Below are 19,625 nucleotides of genomic sequence, written 5' to 3' on the forward strand. Positions count from 1 at the left end.
TGTTAGGTGACATCGGATACATGCTCAGTGTGTTAGGTGACATCATCAGATGCTTGCTCAGGGTTGTGAGTCAGTCAGCCTTCCGACCTTCAGACAGATAAATATTGCATGATCTTTGTCCAAACTATTTTACGGAGTACTTCCAGTTTGTTCGGGACACTCATAGCCTGAACACGAGAGCTAGCATAGCGAACTTGAAACGACCCAATCTGAAAAGCAAAGCTGGGAGAAGTACATTCCTCTATACCGGGGGAGAGAAGTGGAACAAGATCCCTAAGGAAATTAGATCTGCAAATTTTCGGAATGGTTAAAAAAAAAAAAAAAAAAAAATCTTGCTGAGTAAACTAGAGTAATGTGCGAGCCTTCCATTGTAATGGTTATGGAACTTGTGTGTTTTTGTTGATTGTACTATTTGGTTAATTTGAATGCATGTCCTGTTTTTATAAGACCAGGTACCATGTTGGAAATAAGTGTTCACACTTTAACATGTCTATCCCTTGGAGTTTGTCTGCTATATTCATGAATACAATCAATCAATCAGCTAGATGTAGGCCAGCAGCCAGCTCCCTGGCAAAAATCAATACGATTTACTAAGGTTTCCTTCTGGTTTCCTTAATCTTCTATGGCAGTAAACTGATTATCTTTGTGTTGTGGACTGTTGGTTAGGAATGGTTGGGATACAAAAAAAATTACATTTGAGGACATCATCTTGGGCTTTGTGGGAAAAGCGATAGAAATGTTTCACCATTTTGTGACATTTTATAAACCAAATGGCTAATCGATTAGCCGGGAAAATAATCAACAGATTGATCGATGATGAAAATAATCATTCGTTGGAGCTGGGCCCTACTCAGATTTCACATGTTGAAGAATGCAGTTCATGTTGCTCACTCCAGAGATGCTCACAAGTCATTTTTTGCAAGTCCACGTCAAGTCTCAAGTCTTTGAGCTCAAGTCCAGGTCAAGTCTCAAGTCTTTGAGGGGCAAGTCCAAGTCAAGTCTCAAGTCTCTTATGGTTGAGTGTTCTCTCATCTGCAGATTGACAAAGTTGCCCGTTGCTCAGACAGATTGACAGACTTCCTCGTTGCTCAGACAGATTGACAGAGTTGCTCGTTGCTCAGACAGATTGACAGACTTCCTCGTTGCTCAGACAGATTGACAGAGTTGCTCGTTGCTCAGACAGATTGACAGAGTTGCTCGTTGCTCAGACAGATTGACAGAGTTGCTCGTTGCTCAGGCAGAGATTGACATAGTTGCTGCTCTCTCTCTGTAGAGAAGCTCCGTCAGGTGAACGAGGAAAAGCAGCGGCTCAGCCAGCAGCTGGAGGAGAAACGGCTGAAGGAGAGCCTGCAAGATCAATCACTGAAGGTACACACAATACTAGTACTACTACAGTACTACTCTACTAGTCCTGCTACTACTGCTACAGATCTTTATAAGTATTGGATGTTTCAGAACAGAGTCACACAGTGCTCTATAAGCCCATGGCACACTAATCAAACATTCTGCTACAACTGCCAAATGCCACACATGAATTAAATATGAGTTAAAACGGAACTGAAACAACACAGCAGTTCCCACAGTGAATCCACATCAGGACCGAAGAGCTCAGATATCTTTAGTTTTCAGTCAAATCAGCGAGGAAAATAGACAAATGTAAACGTAATGTAGAGTTCATATTTCCAGAATAGAGAAAGGCAGCAGAGATAAGCTTCCAGCTGTAATCGAACCGTGTGTGTGTGTGTGTGTGTGTGTCTCCTCAGGCGGGTCCGGACACTCCGTTGGGTGCTCCGAAGGGTGCCGCCCCCTTCCAGATATACGACGAGTCCCAGGCCGACCCTGCCGCAGCACTGCCTTCTGGGTAATAAACACAACTCCAAAATGTGCATACACTGACATTGGGACTAAATAAAGGCTCTTCAATCAACACCAAAGCTAATCTGTCCTGAATACGTCTTATCGTTTTCCCAACCCAGCTGAGATGAACCACGCCCACTTCTGTATGACCAAAGCCTCGGATTTCACACTGGAAAAACATGTCGGCCCATTTGGAACCTTTCTCTTACATGAGGAAAATGGTTCACCGACATGTGTTTGTGAAAACTTTTGAGGTGAGAAATCAGCCGTGCAGTTGCTGAATCTGTCTTGTAGTCATGCTACTACACGCTAGCCTGGTTCAAACAATCCGGATCGGTGAACTCACATTCTTCAGGGATTCAGTTGGCCGGATTTTGGCCGGTATCACATGCAGTGGGCTGGCAGATTGAAATGTCAACGGCCACAGTGGCCGGTTGGAAATATGCCAAATAAATAAATACATTCATTAATAGCATATTAAATAGCGTAATCTTGTGTGGCCTAAATGCAATCATTAATAGCATAATAAATAGGCTATCCTCCTAATATTGCGTGATCTACAAGATAGGCCAGGCCCACCACAGACTCAAGCTGATTAGGCTACTGCTTCACTAACGAGCAGAGACACAGATAATTACCGTAATTAGAATTGCAACAGTGCTAATAAGGGCCAAGTAATCCGCACAGCTTAGTGGCAACTAAAGTGCATGGCTCTCCTGTAGGACTGATTGATTGATTGATTGATTGATTGATTGATTCGCCTGACATAGGCTGTCAATTTAGTGGAGGTAAGAAGCACTCATATGATATGAGGAGATGAATCAAAATGCTTACCACAAATAAAGCCAAATGGGAGCTGAGAGCGAGTGCAGGAGAGCTGTCGCAGGTGCCAGGTGTGGAGTGGGAGAGATGAAGGGGCGTAGCCTATGGAGGAGATTCAAGTCGTGTGCTGTCTGCACTGACACTGGCACAGTTATTACTTTTAGCTGCGTTGTTTTTTCATTAAAGTCGAGCTGAACCCGAAAATGAAAATTATTTTCTTTTAGTTCAAATACCTGTATGCAGTGCACCTATTTAATAATGTATGCAAACAAAATCACAGCAATCAAATTTCTTTAGTTTTTCACGCTTTTTCACATCAAAAGTTCATTTTTCAAGATTTCATTGATAACAGTAATGTACAGTTTGCTGACGTCACCTAGTACTATCAAATTTCTACCCCATTTCAACCAATCATATCACGACATGCAGCTGTCAATCAAATCTTCATTTCTGGATAATTTTCTCTTCCAAATGAAGTAGAAAATGGCGCCTAGTGCCTGTCATCTGGCAGAATTCCTATCCCACAAACTAACTACTAACTTGGCCAATTGTTAGAAACATGAACAAAAAACTAAAACTATAATCTCTAAGAATGCAAAGAAATGTAACTGGCTCGTTAAAACGCGCATTCCAGGGATATCGTATTTACAGCAGCGATAATGGCGCGCGCATCCGAGAGCTTGGTTGTCAGGGGTCGCACTTTGGAGATTCCAGGCCGACGTGCTGCTCGGCAACACGAAGGCAGCTGGCTGCCTGTGGCTCGCTGAGCTCCACTCCTCCCGTCAAAAGGCTCTTCCCGAGGGGAGCGCCACAACACACTGAATCCCACTCGATTTGGAGGCGGAACACGCCAGGATTGGCCAAAGCCCAATCCAGTCCCCAGAATTGTAAAATAAAATCATCGACATGATACTATGACCCGCCTCTCAACCTGTCATCTTAGACAAACTATGTTTTCAATCTGAAACGGACTCATTATGCACGTGACGAACAGGTTCAGTTCGACTTTAAGGCAATGTCCAGGAGATATTGGCTCATGATAAGTGTCCGAAATTGCAGATCGATAGCTACAGTAGGAGCGTGCATGTTGTCTGTGTTTCAATAATGAAAGCGTCCTTACCGAGAATGACATGCATAGGGATGGGCATTACTAGCAAGAACACTAGTCGAAAGTCGCTGGGCCAAAGTCGACTTTTAGTCGAAATTCGCCCACCCCAAAAGGAAAAAAATAAATAATAATTTGTGAGTGAAATTTGACATGGTCTCCCCTGATTCTAAGTATAGTTGAATCGCTTGGTTTGACCAAGTATTTTTTTTTATAAGCATTTTATGCAAGGTCTATGGAAAAATATCAGTATATATGTGAACCATTTTCATAATAATGTGAGAGAATATTTCCAAACAAGCCGCTATGTTTTTTCAGTTTGAAATCCGAGGTTTGGGTTGCCCGGAAGTAGGCATGGTTCCAGCTAAACTGGGTTTGGGAAAATGATAAGATGCGTCCTGAGCTCCACAGCCTGTCCTGTTTCTCGCCATGCATGCAGGCAGCCCAGACGTCCACATGTGGCGTCAGACGATGTGTTCCTGCTTCCTGGGGAGAAGAGCCTGTGTGTGAATATCCAGTTGCCCCGGCACACAGGTGAGACTGCCCTGCTCTCTGTGGATCCTCCAGTCCAGTTGGCAGACTGTAGACTGATAGACGACTGGCTGACTGTAGACTGATGGCTGGCTGACTGTAGACTGACTGACTGACTGCTGACTGATGTCTGCTTCTGTGTTTGTCTCTCAGGCGGTAACGCTCCGGCCTCCGAACAATCCAAGGTTTGTAAGCTTATAACACTTCCTTTCCCCACTGTTTCCTCTGGGACTTTCAGTTTCGTTTTGCCTCCACATCCATCACTGTCCAGGTCTACTTCTGCATCTAGGCAAGGCAGCTTTAATTGTAGAGGACATTTCATACAATGTTGACTTGTTGTCTGTTACTTTACTTCATTCGTTTATTTGGGAGGGACAAAGCATAATTAATGAACATGTTGAAACACATAAAATGATACAAGTGTAAAAAATGCTGGATTTGCGGTTCGTGGTCTTAGAGGGATACACACGCAAATGAGGGATATACACGCAAATGCTGCATCAGGTATCAATGGGTTAATATACATGGAGAAAAGTAAAGGCCCAAGTATTGATCCTTGTGGGACACAGCTTGACTTGTCTGTTGACTTGTCTGTTGTTGCAGAGTTTCCTGGGTCTGACTGAAGCGATCGTGTCCGGACACCAGAACAAAACGCTGTGCTCCAGTCCAGATGACACAAACGACTTCGCCCGGGCCGCAAAGATGGCGTCCACGCCTTACGCTGGGCCGCTGGGACTCAGAGCCTCGGCACACACAGGTGCACGCTTCACACACACAGCACCAACTCCAATCCTTTGGTCTACGTACATTGAAAAATAATGTTAATATTTTGCTCCATGCCATCTGCCGATCTGGAGAGAGTTGTAGAGTAGCACATGCTTCCTCCGATAAATGTGCAGTCGCCAGCTGCTTCTTTTCACCTGGCTGACAGTGAGGAGGTTTACTGGCAGGACATAGCGCGTGGGAGGATCATGCTATTCCCCGGACACAGTGACCAGGGCAGGCGCTGCCCTGGTGCTGGGCACAGTGAGCCAGCCAGGCGCTGTAACCCGGGTCACAGATTTTTCTGCAGTGTTTGGTCACATAAAGACTTATAATTAGACGTTAATTAGCTTAACTACAACCTGTTTGCTACAGCTAACACTGATGTCCCATTAGCAAAGATAAAAGCAGGACAAAAAGTTAAATAGCTAGATGACATGAACAACGCAGCTACGCGTCAATACACCATTGAGCTAATATGTAAACACGACTTAATCTTGCGCAGAAATTTGACTCGGTTTAGGTGCGGTTTGGGAAATGGGATAAAATATACCCCATTGCCTAATCCTCTCAGGATACCTCGTATCAGTGTTGCATTTACCCCACGCACATCGTTTGACCATTTTTTCAACTTATAAATGTATAAAACCCCATAAAACCTGAGGAAAATCACACTTTCTAGTGCTTCTCTATGGAGCTCTAGGCTCAGGTTGTCCGAGTGTATTGTGGAGCTGGTACGCACTGTGATTGGCTCTTCTGCGTTCGGGGCATGACTTAGCGATAGGTCAATTTGGTCTCAAGTGGGCCAGACATGAACATCAATAATAACCGATAAAGGACAAAACCTCCTAAATTTTCCAGTTTTTAGTGTAAAGAATTACAGGTACATTTTAAGAACACGTTTTCACGTAGGGTTATCTCAGCTACCATCAAACAAATGATCAAATCTACTCTGTAACTGTGCATTACAATTTATGGCAACTGTGCAATTCTCTATAGTCAAGGGTAATGAAAATAGTTTACCATTCTAGTGATGAATACAGAAAACCTGAATAGGCGACTTAATATTTAACTTGCTCCTGAAACCTGGCACCTCTTAGCCTTCACAAGTGCATCCCTTTGGATTGAAGGACTTCTCAGTGCAATTTTTACACTTCGCAAAGTCGTCCTGTGGGCCGGATGGAACGCTTCGGCGGGCCGATTCTGGCCCCCGAGCCGTATGTTTGACACCCGTGCTCTAGGTTCAATAACGCAGTTCAAACCAAAACAAATCCTTCACTGCTGAACAGTGCAAGTCTTCTACAAGGATATCATGGTAAACTAAAGGCGAGACGAAAAAGACTAAAGGTGTTAAAAGACGTCTAAATTTAAATTACAACTGAAACTGAAAATAAACAAGTAAAATAGATAAAAAATAAAGTTTTAATCAAGGACCTTTCTATGGCATTTCTACTTTTTTGCTCTATCGAAAATGGACTAAACCGTGACAGCACTGTCGTACAACTCGTACCGAACCGTGAATGTTGTGAACCAGTAGTAGTAGGTAGTATTGAATTTGTGTACTTGAAGTTATGTTTACGTTATCTCATGAACATTGATTTTAGGGATGCCGACGACTAGTCCCCAAGGGGACCCCCCCTTGATCCTTGTCCAGGTGGGAGAGGGTGGTGTGAAGCACATGGGAGATGGCATCGTCTGTTCTCCTGTTTGAGCGATATGCAAACTGCCGATGAGCAGATGAGGTTTTTGATGAGTTCCTCAAAGCACTTCATCACTGTAGATGTTAAAGCAACAGGGTTGTTTTCCTTCAGAACGGGGATGATAGTGGACTTTTTGAAACAGGAGGGAACGATAGGTTTTGTGTGTCTGTACTAGCGAAGATCTTTCCCCAGTGTATCCTCTGTATGGAATAAAAGCCCCTCACCTATATGCTGTGCTTACTTGCAGAATGACTGCCCCACTTTACTTTGCAAACTTACAGTAGTGAGTGAACGTTGTCTCCTGCCAGCAGAATACCAGGGTGGGATGACGGAGGACCTGCAGGCTCTGGTGAAGCCCCACCCCCCCTCGGCCGGGGTTGAGACCCACATGGACGTGACGCCCCGCCCGCCCTTGGCCGGGGACCAGACCCGGATGTGCCTGAGTCCCATCAAGGAGGCCAGCGTGGAGGCGAGCAGCTCCGCCGCCTCCTCCCTGGGGGGGCGGTCCGCGCAGAACCCCGCCTCTCCGGAGGAGATGGAGCATGCCCCCTCACCCTGTAAGCTTACAGTTAAATCTGTATTAGAGCAGCTACATTTAAATCTGTATTAGAGCAGCTTTAAAGGTGTAATCTGTAAGATTTTGCCATAATTTAGTTGAAAGCATTCACAAATGAATAGGATTGCTCAATTTCCAAAATCGATTTATTTTTTATTTTTATGTAAGAGCATTTTTGTTTTTTTGTATTACTTTAACTTATTTTTATTGTCATTAAGAAGACTAAGAAGTTTTTATCTGCAAGTTTAGCATGAATAAATGTTACCTTTTCTTAGCTTTGCCTTTGTATATACTGTGTGTTTACATTATTGCAATCAGTTCATAAAACTGTTTAAAATATAAAAACTACATGAATTAATCGTATACACTTTATTCTGCTTTCATGCCATAATTTGCTGCACTGCCTTTCTTAGCACACAGCGGACTGCAGTAGATCCTGAAATCCCTTCATGTACTGAATCGAGAATAGATTTTGATTCGGAAAACGATTTTGTATCGAAACTGCCCCCCAGGAATCAGAACGAACCCTAAGATGCCCAAAGATTCACACCCCTAGTTAGAAAGCTTGAATAATCCACTAACTGACAAACTGACAAAACAAATTTTGACAGCCCTAATGTTAGGTCAAAGCTGCATGTCTGTCATTTAGCAAGAAGAACCGAGCAGCAATTGTTTGCCCATTATGCGATTTCCGTTTGCTCATTTTGCACCAGTTGCATTCTGATGAGATGTGGTCCCTTTCAATGGAATGGAGGCCGTCACAAATAGGGATGGGTATCGTTAAGGAATTAACGATACTAGTACTCTTATCGATACTGCTTATCGATCCGGTACTTTAACGGTACTCTTATCGGTACTTTTTGTTATTTTTACGAGAAAAAAATCCCGAAACAAATGGGACTGGTTGTTGTCGGTTCTTTTTGTTATTTTTAAGAGGAGAAAGGGGGGAAAAAAGAGACAAATTAACCTGGTCACAGTTAGGTGGCACTCATTTATCCTTTCCTCATTCATTCTCCCACTAGCACTAGCTTTAACAAAAAAAAGTAGCAAAATCTTAATGGGTGCGTTTTTATTATTAATTTAAATATCCTAAAATATCCTTCTACCACACTGTGCCAATAGCAACATTCAGCTAGGGAAACTGAAAGCATAATAAAAATAAAGCAAGACAGTATCTGTCTGCTGTACTTCCCCCCCAAATCACTAAATAGCTACAAATCCCCCCTGCTCTGAAAGTAACATTTCTGAACGACAACTGAGATGATGACCGTCACCTGACGATTTATAGCAGACTGTATTTATGATGATGAACACACCCAAACAGCGGGGAAATGCTTACTACTCTCGTCTTAATCATTACCACGTTCACATAGTTACCTGATGTAGACTGGGTAACGCAACCGTGGCATCATTGACAGGAGATGATGGAGGGCGAGCTAGCTTGTCAAAAACTGTGCATTTCTCCGTTTGACTGTGATGCACTTTGGTAAGTGTTTAGACAAATTGCTCGTGTTTCCACCTTTTACTAGCGAAGGTTTTATTGCACTTGTGACAACGTGAATTGTCACCATCGACTCGAGTGAAGTACAACCACACTTTAGACCGCTTCGCTCTTTCAGCCATTCTTTAACGTGTGCTGTGCTGCTCAGTTGCGTGTCCATCTGCCTGCCTGCCCCCTGTTCCCTGCATGTGTGCTGTGTGCTGTGGCACGCCCAGCAGCCCCTCCCCTCTCTGTTCTCACTCCAGTACTCCTCTTATCTCGGCTGCGCAGCAGCTGTGTGTCTCTCTCGTCTGAAGGAGAGCAACGCGGAAAAGATTATCCCTTTTCTTGTTCGGAAATCGCAAAAAACACATCATAAGCCTGTCTTACGGAGTTGGTGAGATAAAATGTGCAAGATAACGTAACGTTTATTTAGCAATTATATAGCCTATAGAGGAAATCTATTTTCTTAATTTCTCCACTCCAGACAGTACCGATAAGAGGACCGTTAACGTGAAAGCTTATTGATCCTCCGGTATCCCGAAATCCGGCCCCGGGGCCAGTTTGGTACCGGGTCTCGGTACCCATCCCTAGTCACAAATCAGTTCTGATTTCAGTTCAGGATCTGTACTTAATGCGGTATTGGGCTGCCGAATCATATGGAGCTAGCTTCATGTTGCTTATCATGGTTAGTTTTTTTTAAATACCGTTGCTTATTTGGCATTGAGTTTCAATTTCTCCCGGTAGAGTTCCTCTTCGTTTTCCCTTCTCCATGACCGATTTAACCAACGTTTAGCAAAACAAAACGAAAGGCAACCAAAGGGCACAGGTGATCAGAGCGCGTTCCTCACAGGATCGCAGTGCCCCCGACCACGGCGTGACGTACCGTTGCATCCTCTATACGTCCCCGGAATATGGCGCTATGGTGATAGCATTCTCCAACCACATACATGAAACGGTTAGCAGAGCTCATACCAAATCTATTAAGTCTACTCAGCTAGGAAGCTTGAATAATCCACTAACCAACAAACTAGGTTTGATTACCTAAATCTCTGTTTTTGTTTACTATATGACATGTGTATAGCATTCTCCATCCATGTACATGAAACGTAGGCAGCGAAATGCTCCCCCCTATTGGTTTAGATCAGGAGTGCCCATCAAAAAGTGGTTCGCCAAAGAAATCCAAAATGTATCATTTGAATTGTTTAATGCATAAACTAAATGCAAGCGGTGTGACGGTCTCCTCTCAAGCTGCAGCCTGGGCTCCGGTGGATCCCTGCGGTCCGGACACACGGCAGCGGCTGCTGGATCAGGTGGACCTGACTTCCTGTCCAGACCTTCACTCAGAGCCCGGCCCGCTTCCCACCGTGGAGGAATATGCCGTTCTGCAGCTCGGTACCAGCCTCACCTTTACTGATAAACCTATTATACTCTTCTACTACCTGTACTACTAATCATAATAATACAGTATTACTGATAAACCTATACTACTAATCATAATAATACAGTATTACTGATAAACCTATATTACTAATCATAATAATACAGTATTACTGATAAACCTATTATACTCTTCTACTACCTATACTACTAATCATAATAATACAGTATTACTGATAAACCTATTATACTCTTCTACTACCTCTATTACTAATCACAATATTACCGTATTTCCTATAGTATTGGCCCAGGCCTTTATTTAACTCAACTGCAGATGGTACCAGGTCATTTAAGTCGACGAGTCAAATTCCGTCTGGAGACCCGTATACTTGTGTGTGTTTTTTGTTTGTTTGTTTTTGTTTTTGGCAGTCAGTGTGGTGTGCATTACAACAATGCACAGGCATATATATCATCATAATTCTATTTTTATACCCTATTTACGCTGTTATCTCGTACCTTTTAGGTGCGTGACAACATGCGCTGCGCTGGTGATTAATTGATAGAGAAGCCGGCGGTTAATTGACGAGAGTCAGAGAAGTGAGTCGTGGATTCAACACCAGACAAATCCATATAGCCTGATGTCGGCAATTCAAATATGCTGCAATATGACTATTGCATCATATGCAGTCTTTTATTGATTCTTTTCTCAAATTTTCTCGAATTCTCAAAAAGATGTTCCCATGACTTAACCTGACGCTGCCAGCTGAGGAGTTTACCCGTATCCCCCATTGTTTTTTCCTTTGTTTGGGCCGGCCTTTGTTTGCTGGTGTCAGCCACGCCCCCGGGCATTACCAGCCTTATTTACTACCGGCCACTATTAGAGGAAATACGGTAACCCTAATAATAATCACAACATAATGCTTTTGTTGGCTACCTGGGACAAAACATTTTTCATGTTGTAGTTTAAGTACTACACCTCAAACCTCAAACTTCTGGATGCATTACACTGATTGCTATTGATTATTAAACAAATATTTTGTCCAATAGGTAGCGAGGTCTTCACTGTCGCCGACAAGGTGTTGGACAGAGGGAGTTTTTGTGTCTACACCGGCATGGATATGCAGGAAGACGTGGTTATAAAGGTGAGCCGCCGCTCAGCGTCGACACTGATTGGTTGACTTCATGTTACGCCCAAAACACACCTATGATTAATGAAGGGACTTAATACAAGCCCTTTGCCGTGTGCGGCTGTGCGCCTTACTTTGGGCCCAGATTGTGCATCCTGTAACTAGCAAAAGTGGACTTGGAAATGTCATGAATGCACGTAGAAGAAGACCATTCACTACAGATCATCTAAATAGGTCCCATAGTCTCCCAATGTTTTCCAAAATACATTAAAAAGCTCAGAGACAAACTGCTGCTGTTTTGAACAGTTTCTTAATATGCTGCTCTGCTGTGTTGTGTTGCTGCTCAACATACTGCCCTGCATGCTGCTGTGTTTTTAATATGCTGCTTCATCAGTGTTTAACTGTTTTAATCCCTACAGTTATTATTTAATGTACCGGTATTTGTATTTGTGTTATTCATTATTAGGTCAGAGTTATTTTTTAGGTTATAAGTTTTTCTTATTATATGATTATTATTGTACGCTGCTGGTCCTGAGGACAAATTTTGTTCATGTGGAAGCATGTTTAAGCAATATAGCATGAGAGCCAGTGTGTTGTGGCGAATATATCCCGCTGATAAGCTGTTGCGGCCTCGTGGGATAACAGCTTATCAGCAGGAAATATGCCACAACACCACGCAGCTCGAGTGCTATATTGCTTTATAAAACGGTTTCCAAGTATGATAATATAATAATAATAATAATACTATAAGTCCGACTGGCATGGTATTCTGATAGAGTCAGTTGAAACACTACTGTAAGGCGGGACCGCAAGAACGTGCGGGTGATTTGATTGGATCGTTCTGGAGACTGAAGTTGACATTGGCCAATCCTGGCGCTTGCTGAGAAGCTGAGAGCTTTCTGGAAAGCCCGACAGGCAGCTCGAGGCAGCGCTGCATTCTCAGCGCTTGCTGAGAAGCTGAGTGCTTTCTGCAAAGCCCGACACCAACTAACGTTACGGGGTTAAATGCGGGGTTAACAGCCTTTTTTTTGCAAAGAAGACATTAGCCCGCGTCTATTCTTGTACAAAACATAATTTTCTGCGAAGTATTAGTAAAGTTATAAGCGAAGATCGATTCACAAGGATCTGACAGCTGTCTCCGCCATTTTTTTTTTTAGGTAACCAAAGGCTTTTAGTAAGAGAGTTGCCATGGCAACCAATAACCCATGGCCATGGGTTATTTGAGTGGGTTATTGGATTTATACAATGGCTGTGAACCAATCAGATTGCTTGATTTGAGAGAGCCGTTTTATAAAATGACAATAACAACCCTTGAACCCCTTGCTGCCTTGACTAACCTAATAAATTGTTATGTTAACAGCTCCAATAGAGCTGAACAGTCAAGTGACATCTCTTGCGCCGGAAGAGAGTTCCCCATTTATTTTCTCCATAGACATTTCTTATATAACGAGTTTTGAGGCTGGAACCAACCAAGCCAACCAGTGACCTACTGAGTTGTGAGTGTCCATAAAACATTTCACTTGGAACAAAAACAAACTAGAACGACCGCACCACGGATATATGCCTCTGCAAACAACTTTGCTGGCTGGTTACTGTCTGGTTTACTGCCCGGTTTACTGTCTTGTTTACTGTCTGCTTTACTCACTGTCTGGTTTACTGCCTGGTTACTCCCTGGTTTACTGCCTGGTTACTGTCTGGTTTACTGTCTTGTTTACTGTCTGCTTTACTCACTGTCTGGTTTACTGCCTGGTTACTCCCTGGTTTACTGCCTGGTTACTGTCTGGTTTACTGCCCGGTTTACTGTCTTGTTTACTGTCTGCTTTACTCACTGTCTGGTTTACTGCCTGGTTACTCCCTGGTTTACTGCCTGGTTACTCCCTGGTTTACTGCCTGGTTACTGTCTGGTTTACTGTCTTGTTTACTGTCTGCTTTACTCACTGTCTGGTTTACTGCCTGGTTACTCCCTGGTTTACTGCCTGGTTACTGTCTGGTTTACTGCCCGGTTTACTGTCTTGTTTACTGTCTGCTTTACTCACTGTCTGGTTTACTGCCTGGTTACTGCCTGGTTTACTGTCTGGTTTACTGCCTTGTTTACTGCCTGGTTGTGGGTGTGTTGCAGGTGGAAAGCAGTGCTGTGCCCTGGGACTTCCACGTGTGTCGTCGTCTGAAGGAGCGCCATGCCGGCGCTCTGCCCGCTCTAATCAGCTGCTTCCTGTTCCTGGACGGCTGTGTGACGGTCTATACCGCCCCCCCGCAACACACACTCACCGTGAGTCCCACCAGCCGGTGTTCTGTCAGTCTATGCTACCTTGTCGAAAAATGATACTGTATCGATAGATCCTGCTATCCGTGCTACCATATCTGTAAAGGGGAGCGGTGAGAGTTCAAGGGGTCGCTTTGGAAATTATTTTTTTCCTTGTCAATAATATGTATTTAGCATTATTTAGCCCCCTTCTTCAACAAGCTAGCATGACATGGTTGGTACCAATGGATACCTTAGGCTAGGGCTGCACGATGAATCAAAATAAAATCGTGATCTCGATTCATACAAAGCGCCGATCTAATTTCTAAATGACGCCGATTCTGCCGCATTTTCATTCGGGACATCAGCTTCAAGAAAACAAGCGCTCCTACTTTGGTGATGCAGTGAGGAGGCGGAGCAGTCAGCCCTGCGTACTTGTGTTTAGGAATAGCAAGTGGCGTAGGATGGTCGGAGATGTAGCTTAATCTAACATACACTTAACGTTACTTTACTACAGTTTGTGCTACAATTTGATGCCTATGCCAGGAGATGTGTTTCATAACATTACATAACTCCCGGGTATAACATGGGGCACACACAAGTTAGCACGCAACCATGACAACCATCAGCTAGCTGTTTGCCTTTGGAGCATTAACTGCATATATGAGAGACTAGAGGTTGTATTTGGGGTTCAGCATCAGTTTTGGTATGGATATGGTTCATGTCAGCTCAGAGAAGTGCTTTGACTGTGGGGCTGTTGTTCACAAGCTTCCTCTCCTCGTAGCTGTTGTAAGGAATAAGGATATACAGAAGAGACCAGGCAGGCTTGCACCAGAGGCAGCGCTGGGCTGCCCAGTAAACACTACGTAGCTTACATGAAGCTTCACTTGTTAGATTTCATCTGGTAAACCAACATTTGTTGCTTGGAATTAAATCATAACGTTATTCAAAATGCTACGGAAACATTAGCTAATCACACCAGAGCTACAAAGATCAGTTCATCGGATAATTCCCCCCGTATGACTGACAACTTTACGTTGACCAGACTGGTCCCGGTTCCTCAGGCAGGTCGTCCATATTTATATATGACAGGTCATCCATAATCTGTGTGTGTGTGTGTGTGTGTGTGTGTGAGTGACATCTCAATAGGTAGCAGATTGATAGAACACCGGTCTGGCTGTCACTGCAGGTCCTACTGCAGCCAGTAGAGGGCGACGCGCCGCTCATTTTGAGAGAAACATTTCTAGGATTCAACATTTTAGTCATTTTATGGGGGCCATGTGTATGTGGTTAAAGCTGCTTCTCTGTGTGTGTGTGTGTGTGTGTGTGTGTGTGTGTGTGTGTGTAGGGACTTTGAATTGCCTCTGTATGAAGTGTGCTATATCAAATATAAATAGCCTTGCCTAGGAGCTGTTGGAGTGTGTTCTTGTGGGCGTGTCCCCAATCAAACTGTGTGTGTGTGTATAGGAGCTGTTGGAGTGTGTGTCTCCTCCAGTCTGTATGGTCGCTTCTTCTGTGGTGTCTCTGCTGCAGCTGGTCAGAGCGCTGCACGATTGTGGTCTGCTGCACGGAGCGCTGACACCACACACACTGCTGTGTGCACAAAGGTACTACACACACACACACTGCGCGCACACACACACACACACACACTCTGCACACACGGGTACTGAGCGTGTGTGTGTGAGAGACTGTTACAGTCCTTGGTCCTTTATTTAGAGTTTCATGAAACCAACCTTCGGTTCAGAAAAGTGAACGCAAAGCCAATGTGGAAGTGCCTTAAACCTGCATTCTTTCTAATGGCCAGCAGGGGGTGACTCCACTGACTGCAAAAGACGCTTGATTGTATAGAAGTCAATGGGAAAATTACCCTACTTCTCACTTGATTTATGACCTCAGTAAACACGTTCCTAATGAGTTGATGTTCTCAATCTCTAGTTTTATTCAATACAGCCTGATGTTCATTTCGTTAAGTACGGTCCCATTTAGAGTCAAATAGACCATAAAGCAGACTAGGCTTTGAGGTGTGATTGACAGGTGGCCTGTCCAGTGATCGCGCAGCTCGCTGCTCATGGACCTGTGGGAAATCCCTGGTCTCGCGCTAGCTGTCTGCTTCTGACCAGTTTTTGGCCGGTGTGTGCGCATGTGCCACGGCAGCCTGTCATCTCCACTCGTCCATACAATTTGCGTGACCGACCTGGTGTGGTCCCACTGGTCACCGCTGTACGGCGCTGTACTCCGCTTTCAAGTTGTTGCCACGGTAAGTGCATGCCACTGCCACTAGACTAGTGCATTAATGGCCGTGTGTCCACTGAGTGTGTCCACTGAGAGTGTCCACTGAGTGTGTCCACTGAGCTTCTTTTCCACAGCGCCAGCTTCTTCAGTTTTCCAGTTGTTTCCAATGATGACAGAGCGTGTATAGAGAGACGGAGCGTGTATAGAGAGATGGAGGGTGTATAGAGAAAGTTGGGAGCGTTACGGCTCGTGCACACCATGAAACGCTCGGCGGCATGCCTCCTGTGAAAGCCTCTTTGACGCTGCATCTTGATAGGCTGTCTTGCTCTATTTCCGCGCCTGATTGGTCCATTTCAATCTCGCGCCCCCCTGCCGCAGGAACCGCCCAGTGTTTCTAGAGGCGGCTTGTCTCGCTCGAAGGGCGGGACTAGGGCGGGACCTTTCATTAAGCTACCCAATGACAGCTCTTCCTACACATTTCCTCCTCCCACCCTTCTGTGTACATCTACCTGAAAACGTTTCTACAGCTCCAAGCTGGAAGCTGGTTTCCACGCCCACAAAACGCTGCCACACAGCGGAAAAGCGATTTTGCCATTGTAGGTGTGCACGAGCCGTTAGAGAAAGTTGTGCACTTGTGCGCCAAGGCAGCGCTGGCGTCCCACAGCTGAGCTAATGTTGTTTTCAATCTGCTTAATTCATTGCATATTGCGGGCGGACCAGCGTGTTAACTTGTTTGCTGGTAGCTATCAAGCTAGCTCCAGCTGCTGAGCTAACGTTGTTTTCAATCTGCTTAATTGCATATTGCGGGCGGACCAGCCTTCTTCCAGCATTTTCTTTCTGTCTGCTCCTTGTGCCCGGCTAGCAGGGTAAGTCCAACGTGCCAGAAAACCACAAAATAAACAATGATGCTGATAAGAATACAATTATATTAGGGATATATGATTCAGTTTCAGTTGTTCTAGCCTCATAGTCTCGTAGCCTATATGGGCGACTGAAGTTTATTTATCCACTTTTTTTTTTAGATAACAGCACGATGTGAGAAAACTGCCTCAGAAATTAGTTTATCCACTTTTTTGACCAGTGACCACTACAGCACTGCTCCACAGAAAATAAAGAGCTGCATGACGTTTATCATTGACGAACGGTAAGTTAATTTAACACAAGCCAAGTAATGTTAAACTTCCTTTTTTTAGGCTACATTTTCCCCTCCAGATAACATCCCATTCTGCAATCATCCTATGAGAAACATGATATGTGCATGCTTTACCACACCGGCCATATGCTAGTTTTCCACCTAGCATTGTTATTATATATAAATATGCACATGCAGTTCTAATATGAAGAAAATACTATTATCTTCCTTATTTAGTGAGCCTGCACAGCGGTCGGCTCGGCCGTGGCATTGTGACATCATTAGTGATGTCGTAAGAGCAATTGTGATGTCATCAGTGATGCGGAGTTGTCACATTATTAGTGATCATCAGTGATGTCATAAGAGCATGTGAGCCCGCACAGCGGTCGAGCTGCAGGGTGCGTATGCAAGCTGCAGGGCCAGCTGGACGAGCTGCAGGCCGGGCGAGCCTAGGAATTGAAATGGCTCCAACGCCCACCACGCCAACTAAAACTGCAAATTCAGCTGCCTTCTTTGCACCAAATCATTCAGTTCGGACAATAGATATAAACTACGATTATTACTTGTTGGTCGCTTCATTTATCTCTGTGGATGTCAAGTCAAGTCAAGTTTATTTGTATAGCACATTTCATACACAGAGGCAATTCAAAGTGCTTCACATAAAATGGTTGACAGGAAAAGAAAAGAAGAGAATAAAATTGACATTTAAAAGCATCACAACAAAACTTGTAGCAGTTGCAGAAAGAGCTAAAAACTTATAGAGGACTCATTGGGTTTGCATAGTAGCTGTCAGTAGTTAAAAGCGATGGTAAACATAAAAGTCTTTAGTCTATTTTTAAAAGTAAGTAAGGTTGGGGCAGATCGGAGGTCTTCAGGCAATTTGTTCCAGCTAGCAGAAGCATAGTGGGTAAATGCAGCCTTCCCATGATTTGATTTGATCCTAGGGACAGTTAATAAGCTGGACCCTGTTGACCTAAGAGTTCTAGACGGTTCGTAGCGTGGGAGCAATTCAGCTATGTATTTTGGGCCTAGGCCATTAAGTGATTTATAGACTAATAACAATGTGCGCATACAGAAAAAATAAATAAACAACCTAAATAAAACAATTAAGTAAGCACGTGTAGTTGGAAGAGCTGCCCTCGAGCAACATCTGTTCACTTCCGTGTCATTCTGACACGGAAGTGCCTGGAATAAAGTGCAGAGCTCTCGATGCAGGAAAACATGACGACAAGGTAAAGGCTGCCGCCACTGCCCATCTGCATCATTACTGTGACATTGTAATGATACGTCTTCTCTGTTTCGTCAGAATTAACAGCCAATCAGGATTGAGTATTGCAAACTAAGCGCCACCTCTCTCCTAGTGACTTCGTTCTGAGTGGTCTGGTTCCGGTGGACTGGTCCTGCTCCGTGGACCTGGACCTCCAACAGGAAGTGACATCAGTGCAGCAGCTCCCGGCCGCCCAGAGACACATCAGCCTGGGCCTGCTGGAGCCCAACGCACTTCCACAGATGGTACCACACACACCATTCCTCAACTAGTAATATTTGCCAGTTCCCACAATTTTACTGCAAAAAAAAAATCACAAAACGTTGCAAATTGCATTGCACTTTTTGAGAAAATCCGCTGCAAAATCAAGCATTTTTGATTCAACAATCACTATAAAACCCTCTGAACTCCTGGAGGGACTGATTGAAGCAGCTTTCATTCAAACAGCTGTTATTCGGTTGGCCAGTTAGAGACTTCCGGGCCATTTCACTCAGGAACCTTCCTAAGCAGGAAAGATCATTCAAATGCAGCCCTGGTGTTTCATGTTGTGCTGTCGCTAAACTGCTCACTTACATCCTGTTTCCTGTATCGTCCTGTCAGCTGGACCTGGTGGGCGTGGCTGAGACCGTCCACTTCCTCCTGACCCAGACCGCCATGAAGCCGGTGAGAGACTCTGCCGGCTGGACCGCAGAGGGCTTCAACCAAGACTCTCCCTGGTACTGACACTTACTTTATACTGTAGCTTAAGGCGGCGTTCACACGCAACACGCTTATTTGAGCTGCCAGCGTCTTTCTGCAATTCATTCTCTATGTAAGGATGCGCTAAACGCGCTCCTCTTTCAAGGAAACGCACCTGGCGTTTAAGCGCTGGTGGCGTCTTTTGTTTTTGGAGGAGCGCTCTGGGCATTTTAAGATGAAAAAAGTTCAACATTTGGAGGAAAAGCGCGCTGCTCGTCTTTCACTCCTCCTACCTATTCTCCTCCCAGAGGGATCTTCAACCTCCGCTGCTGCCAGAATTGGCAAAGACTTTCATGTTCACAGTCAATAACATCAAACTGACGAAACCAGCTGGCTCCCGTCCATGGGATCATTGTGTCCTAAACTGTACTGCACGCGACTGCAGGGGGAAACGAAACAAACTAAACTGTACTGCACGCGACTGCAGGGGGAAACGAAACAAAGAACACAGAAAATGCTCCGTGCGCCCTGTGTGAATGCCGCCAAACCTGTTTTACTTTACAGCCTAAAGGAGAATTTCTGTATTTTTCAACTTGGACCCCATTTTCACATTGTTTATGTACAGTAGAACTAACTCATGTGAGCAGACATTTATTTATTTATTGGTGCAGTATTGACCAAGATCGCCCCTCCTGCCTCGTCAGCCTGCACGTATGTCCACTAAACCAGCTTATTTTAGCAACGGACACAA

General features: G+C 44.4%; 2 protein-coding genes across 3 annotated transcripts in view; both read left to right on the forward strand.

Annotated features, from left to right (window-relative positions):
• LOC310782079 (serine/threonine-protein kinase PAK 6-like) overlaps positions 1 to 19,625 on the forward strand; it is a 217,573-nt gene that overhangs the window by 151,781 nt on the left and 46,167 nt on the right. The window lies entirely within an intron of this gene.
• Positions 1 to 19,625, forward strand: part of bub1ba (BUB1 mitotic checkpoint serine/threonine kinase Ba) — a 40,990-nt gene that overhangs the window by 15,126 nt on the left and 6,239 nt on the right. The window contains exons 9-20 of one of the 2 annotated variants that reach the window (XM_083643800.1): positions 1,274 to 1,368; positions 1,764 to 1,861; positions 4,224 to 4,318; positions 4,469 to 4,500; positions 4,919 to 5,072; positions 7,086 to 7,334; positions 10,065 to 10,208; positions 11,241 to 11,335; positions 13,440 to 13,589; positions 15,030 to 15,169; positions 18,291 to 18,441; positions 18,797 to 18,912. In XM_083643800.1, coding sequence (XP_083499926.1) covers positions 1,274 to 1,368; positions 1,764 to 1,861; positions 4,224 to 4,318; positions 4,469 to 4,500; positions 4,919 to 5,072; positions 7,086 to 7,334; positions 10,065 to 10,208; positions 11,241 to 11,335; positions 13,440 to 13,589; positions 15,030 to 15,169; positions 18,291 to 18,441; positions 18,797 to 18,912 — 1,519 coding nt within the window. The remainder of the gene's footprint in view (positions 1 to 1,273; positions 1,369 to 1,763; positions 1,862 to 4,223; positions 4,319 to 4,468; positions 4,501 to 4,918; positions 5,073 to 7,085; positions 7,335 to 10,064; positions 10,209 to 11,240; positions 11,336 to 13,439; positions 13,590 to 15,029; positions 15,170 to 18,290; positions 18,442 to 18,796; positions 18,913 to 19,625) is intronic. The other variant, XM_083643801.1, reaches the window with a different exon arrangement.

Source organism: Poromitra crassiceps (genome assembly GCF_964638095.1).
Source record: "Poromitra crassiceps genome assembly, chromosome: 9".
NCBI classification, from domain to species: Eukaryota; Metazoa; Chordata; class Actinopteri; order Beryciformes; family Melamphaidae; genus Poromitra; species Poromitra crassiceps.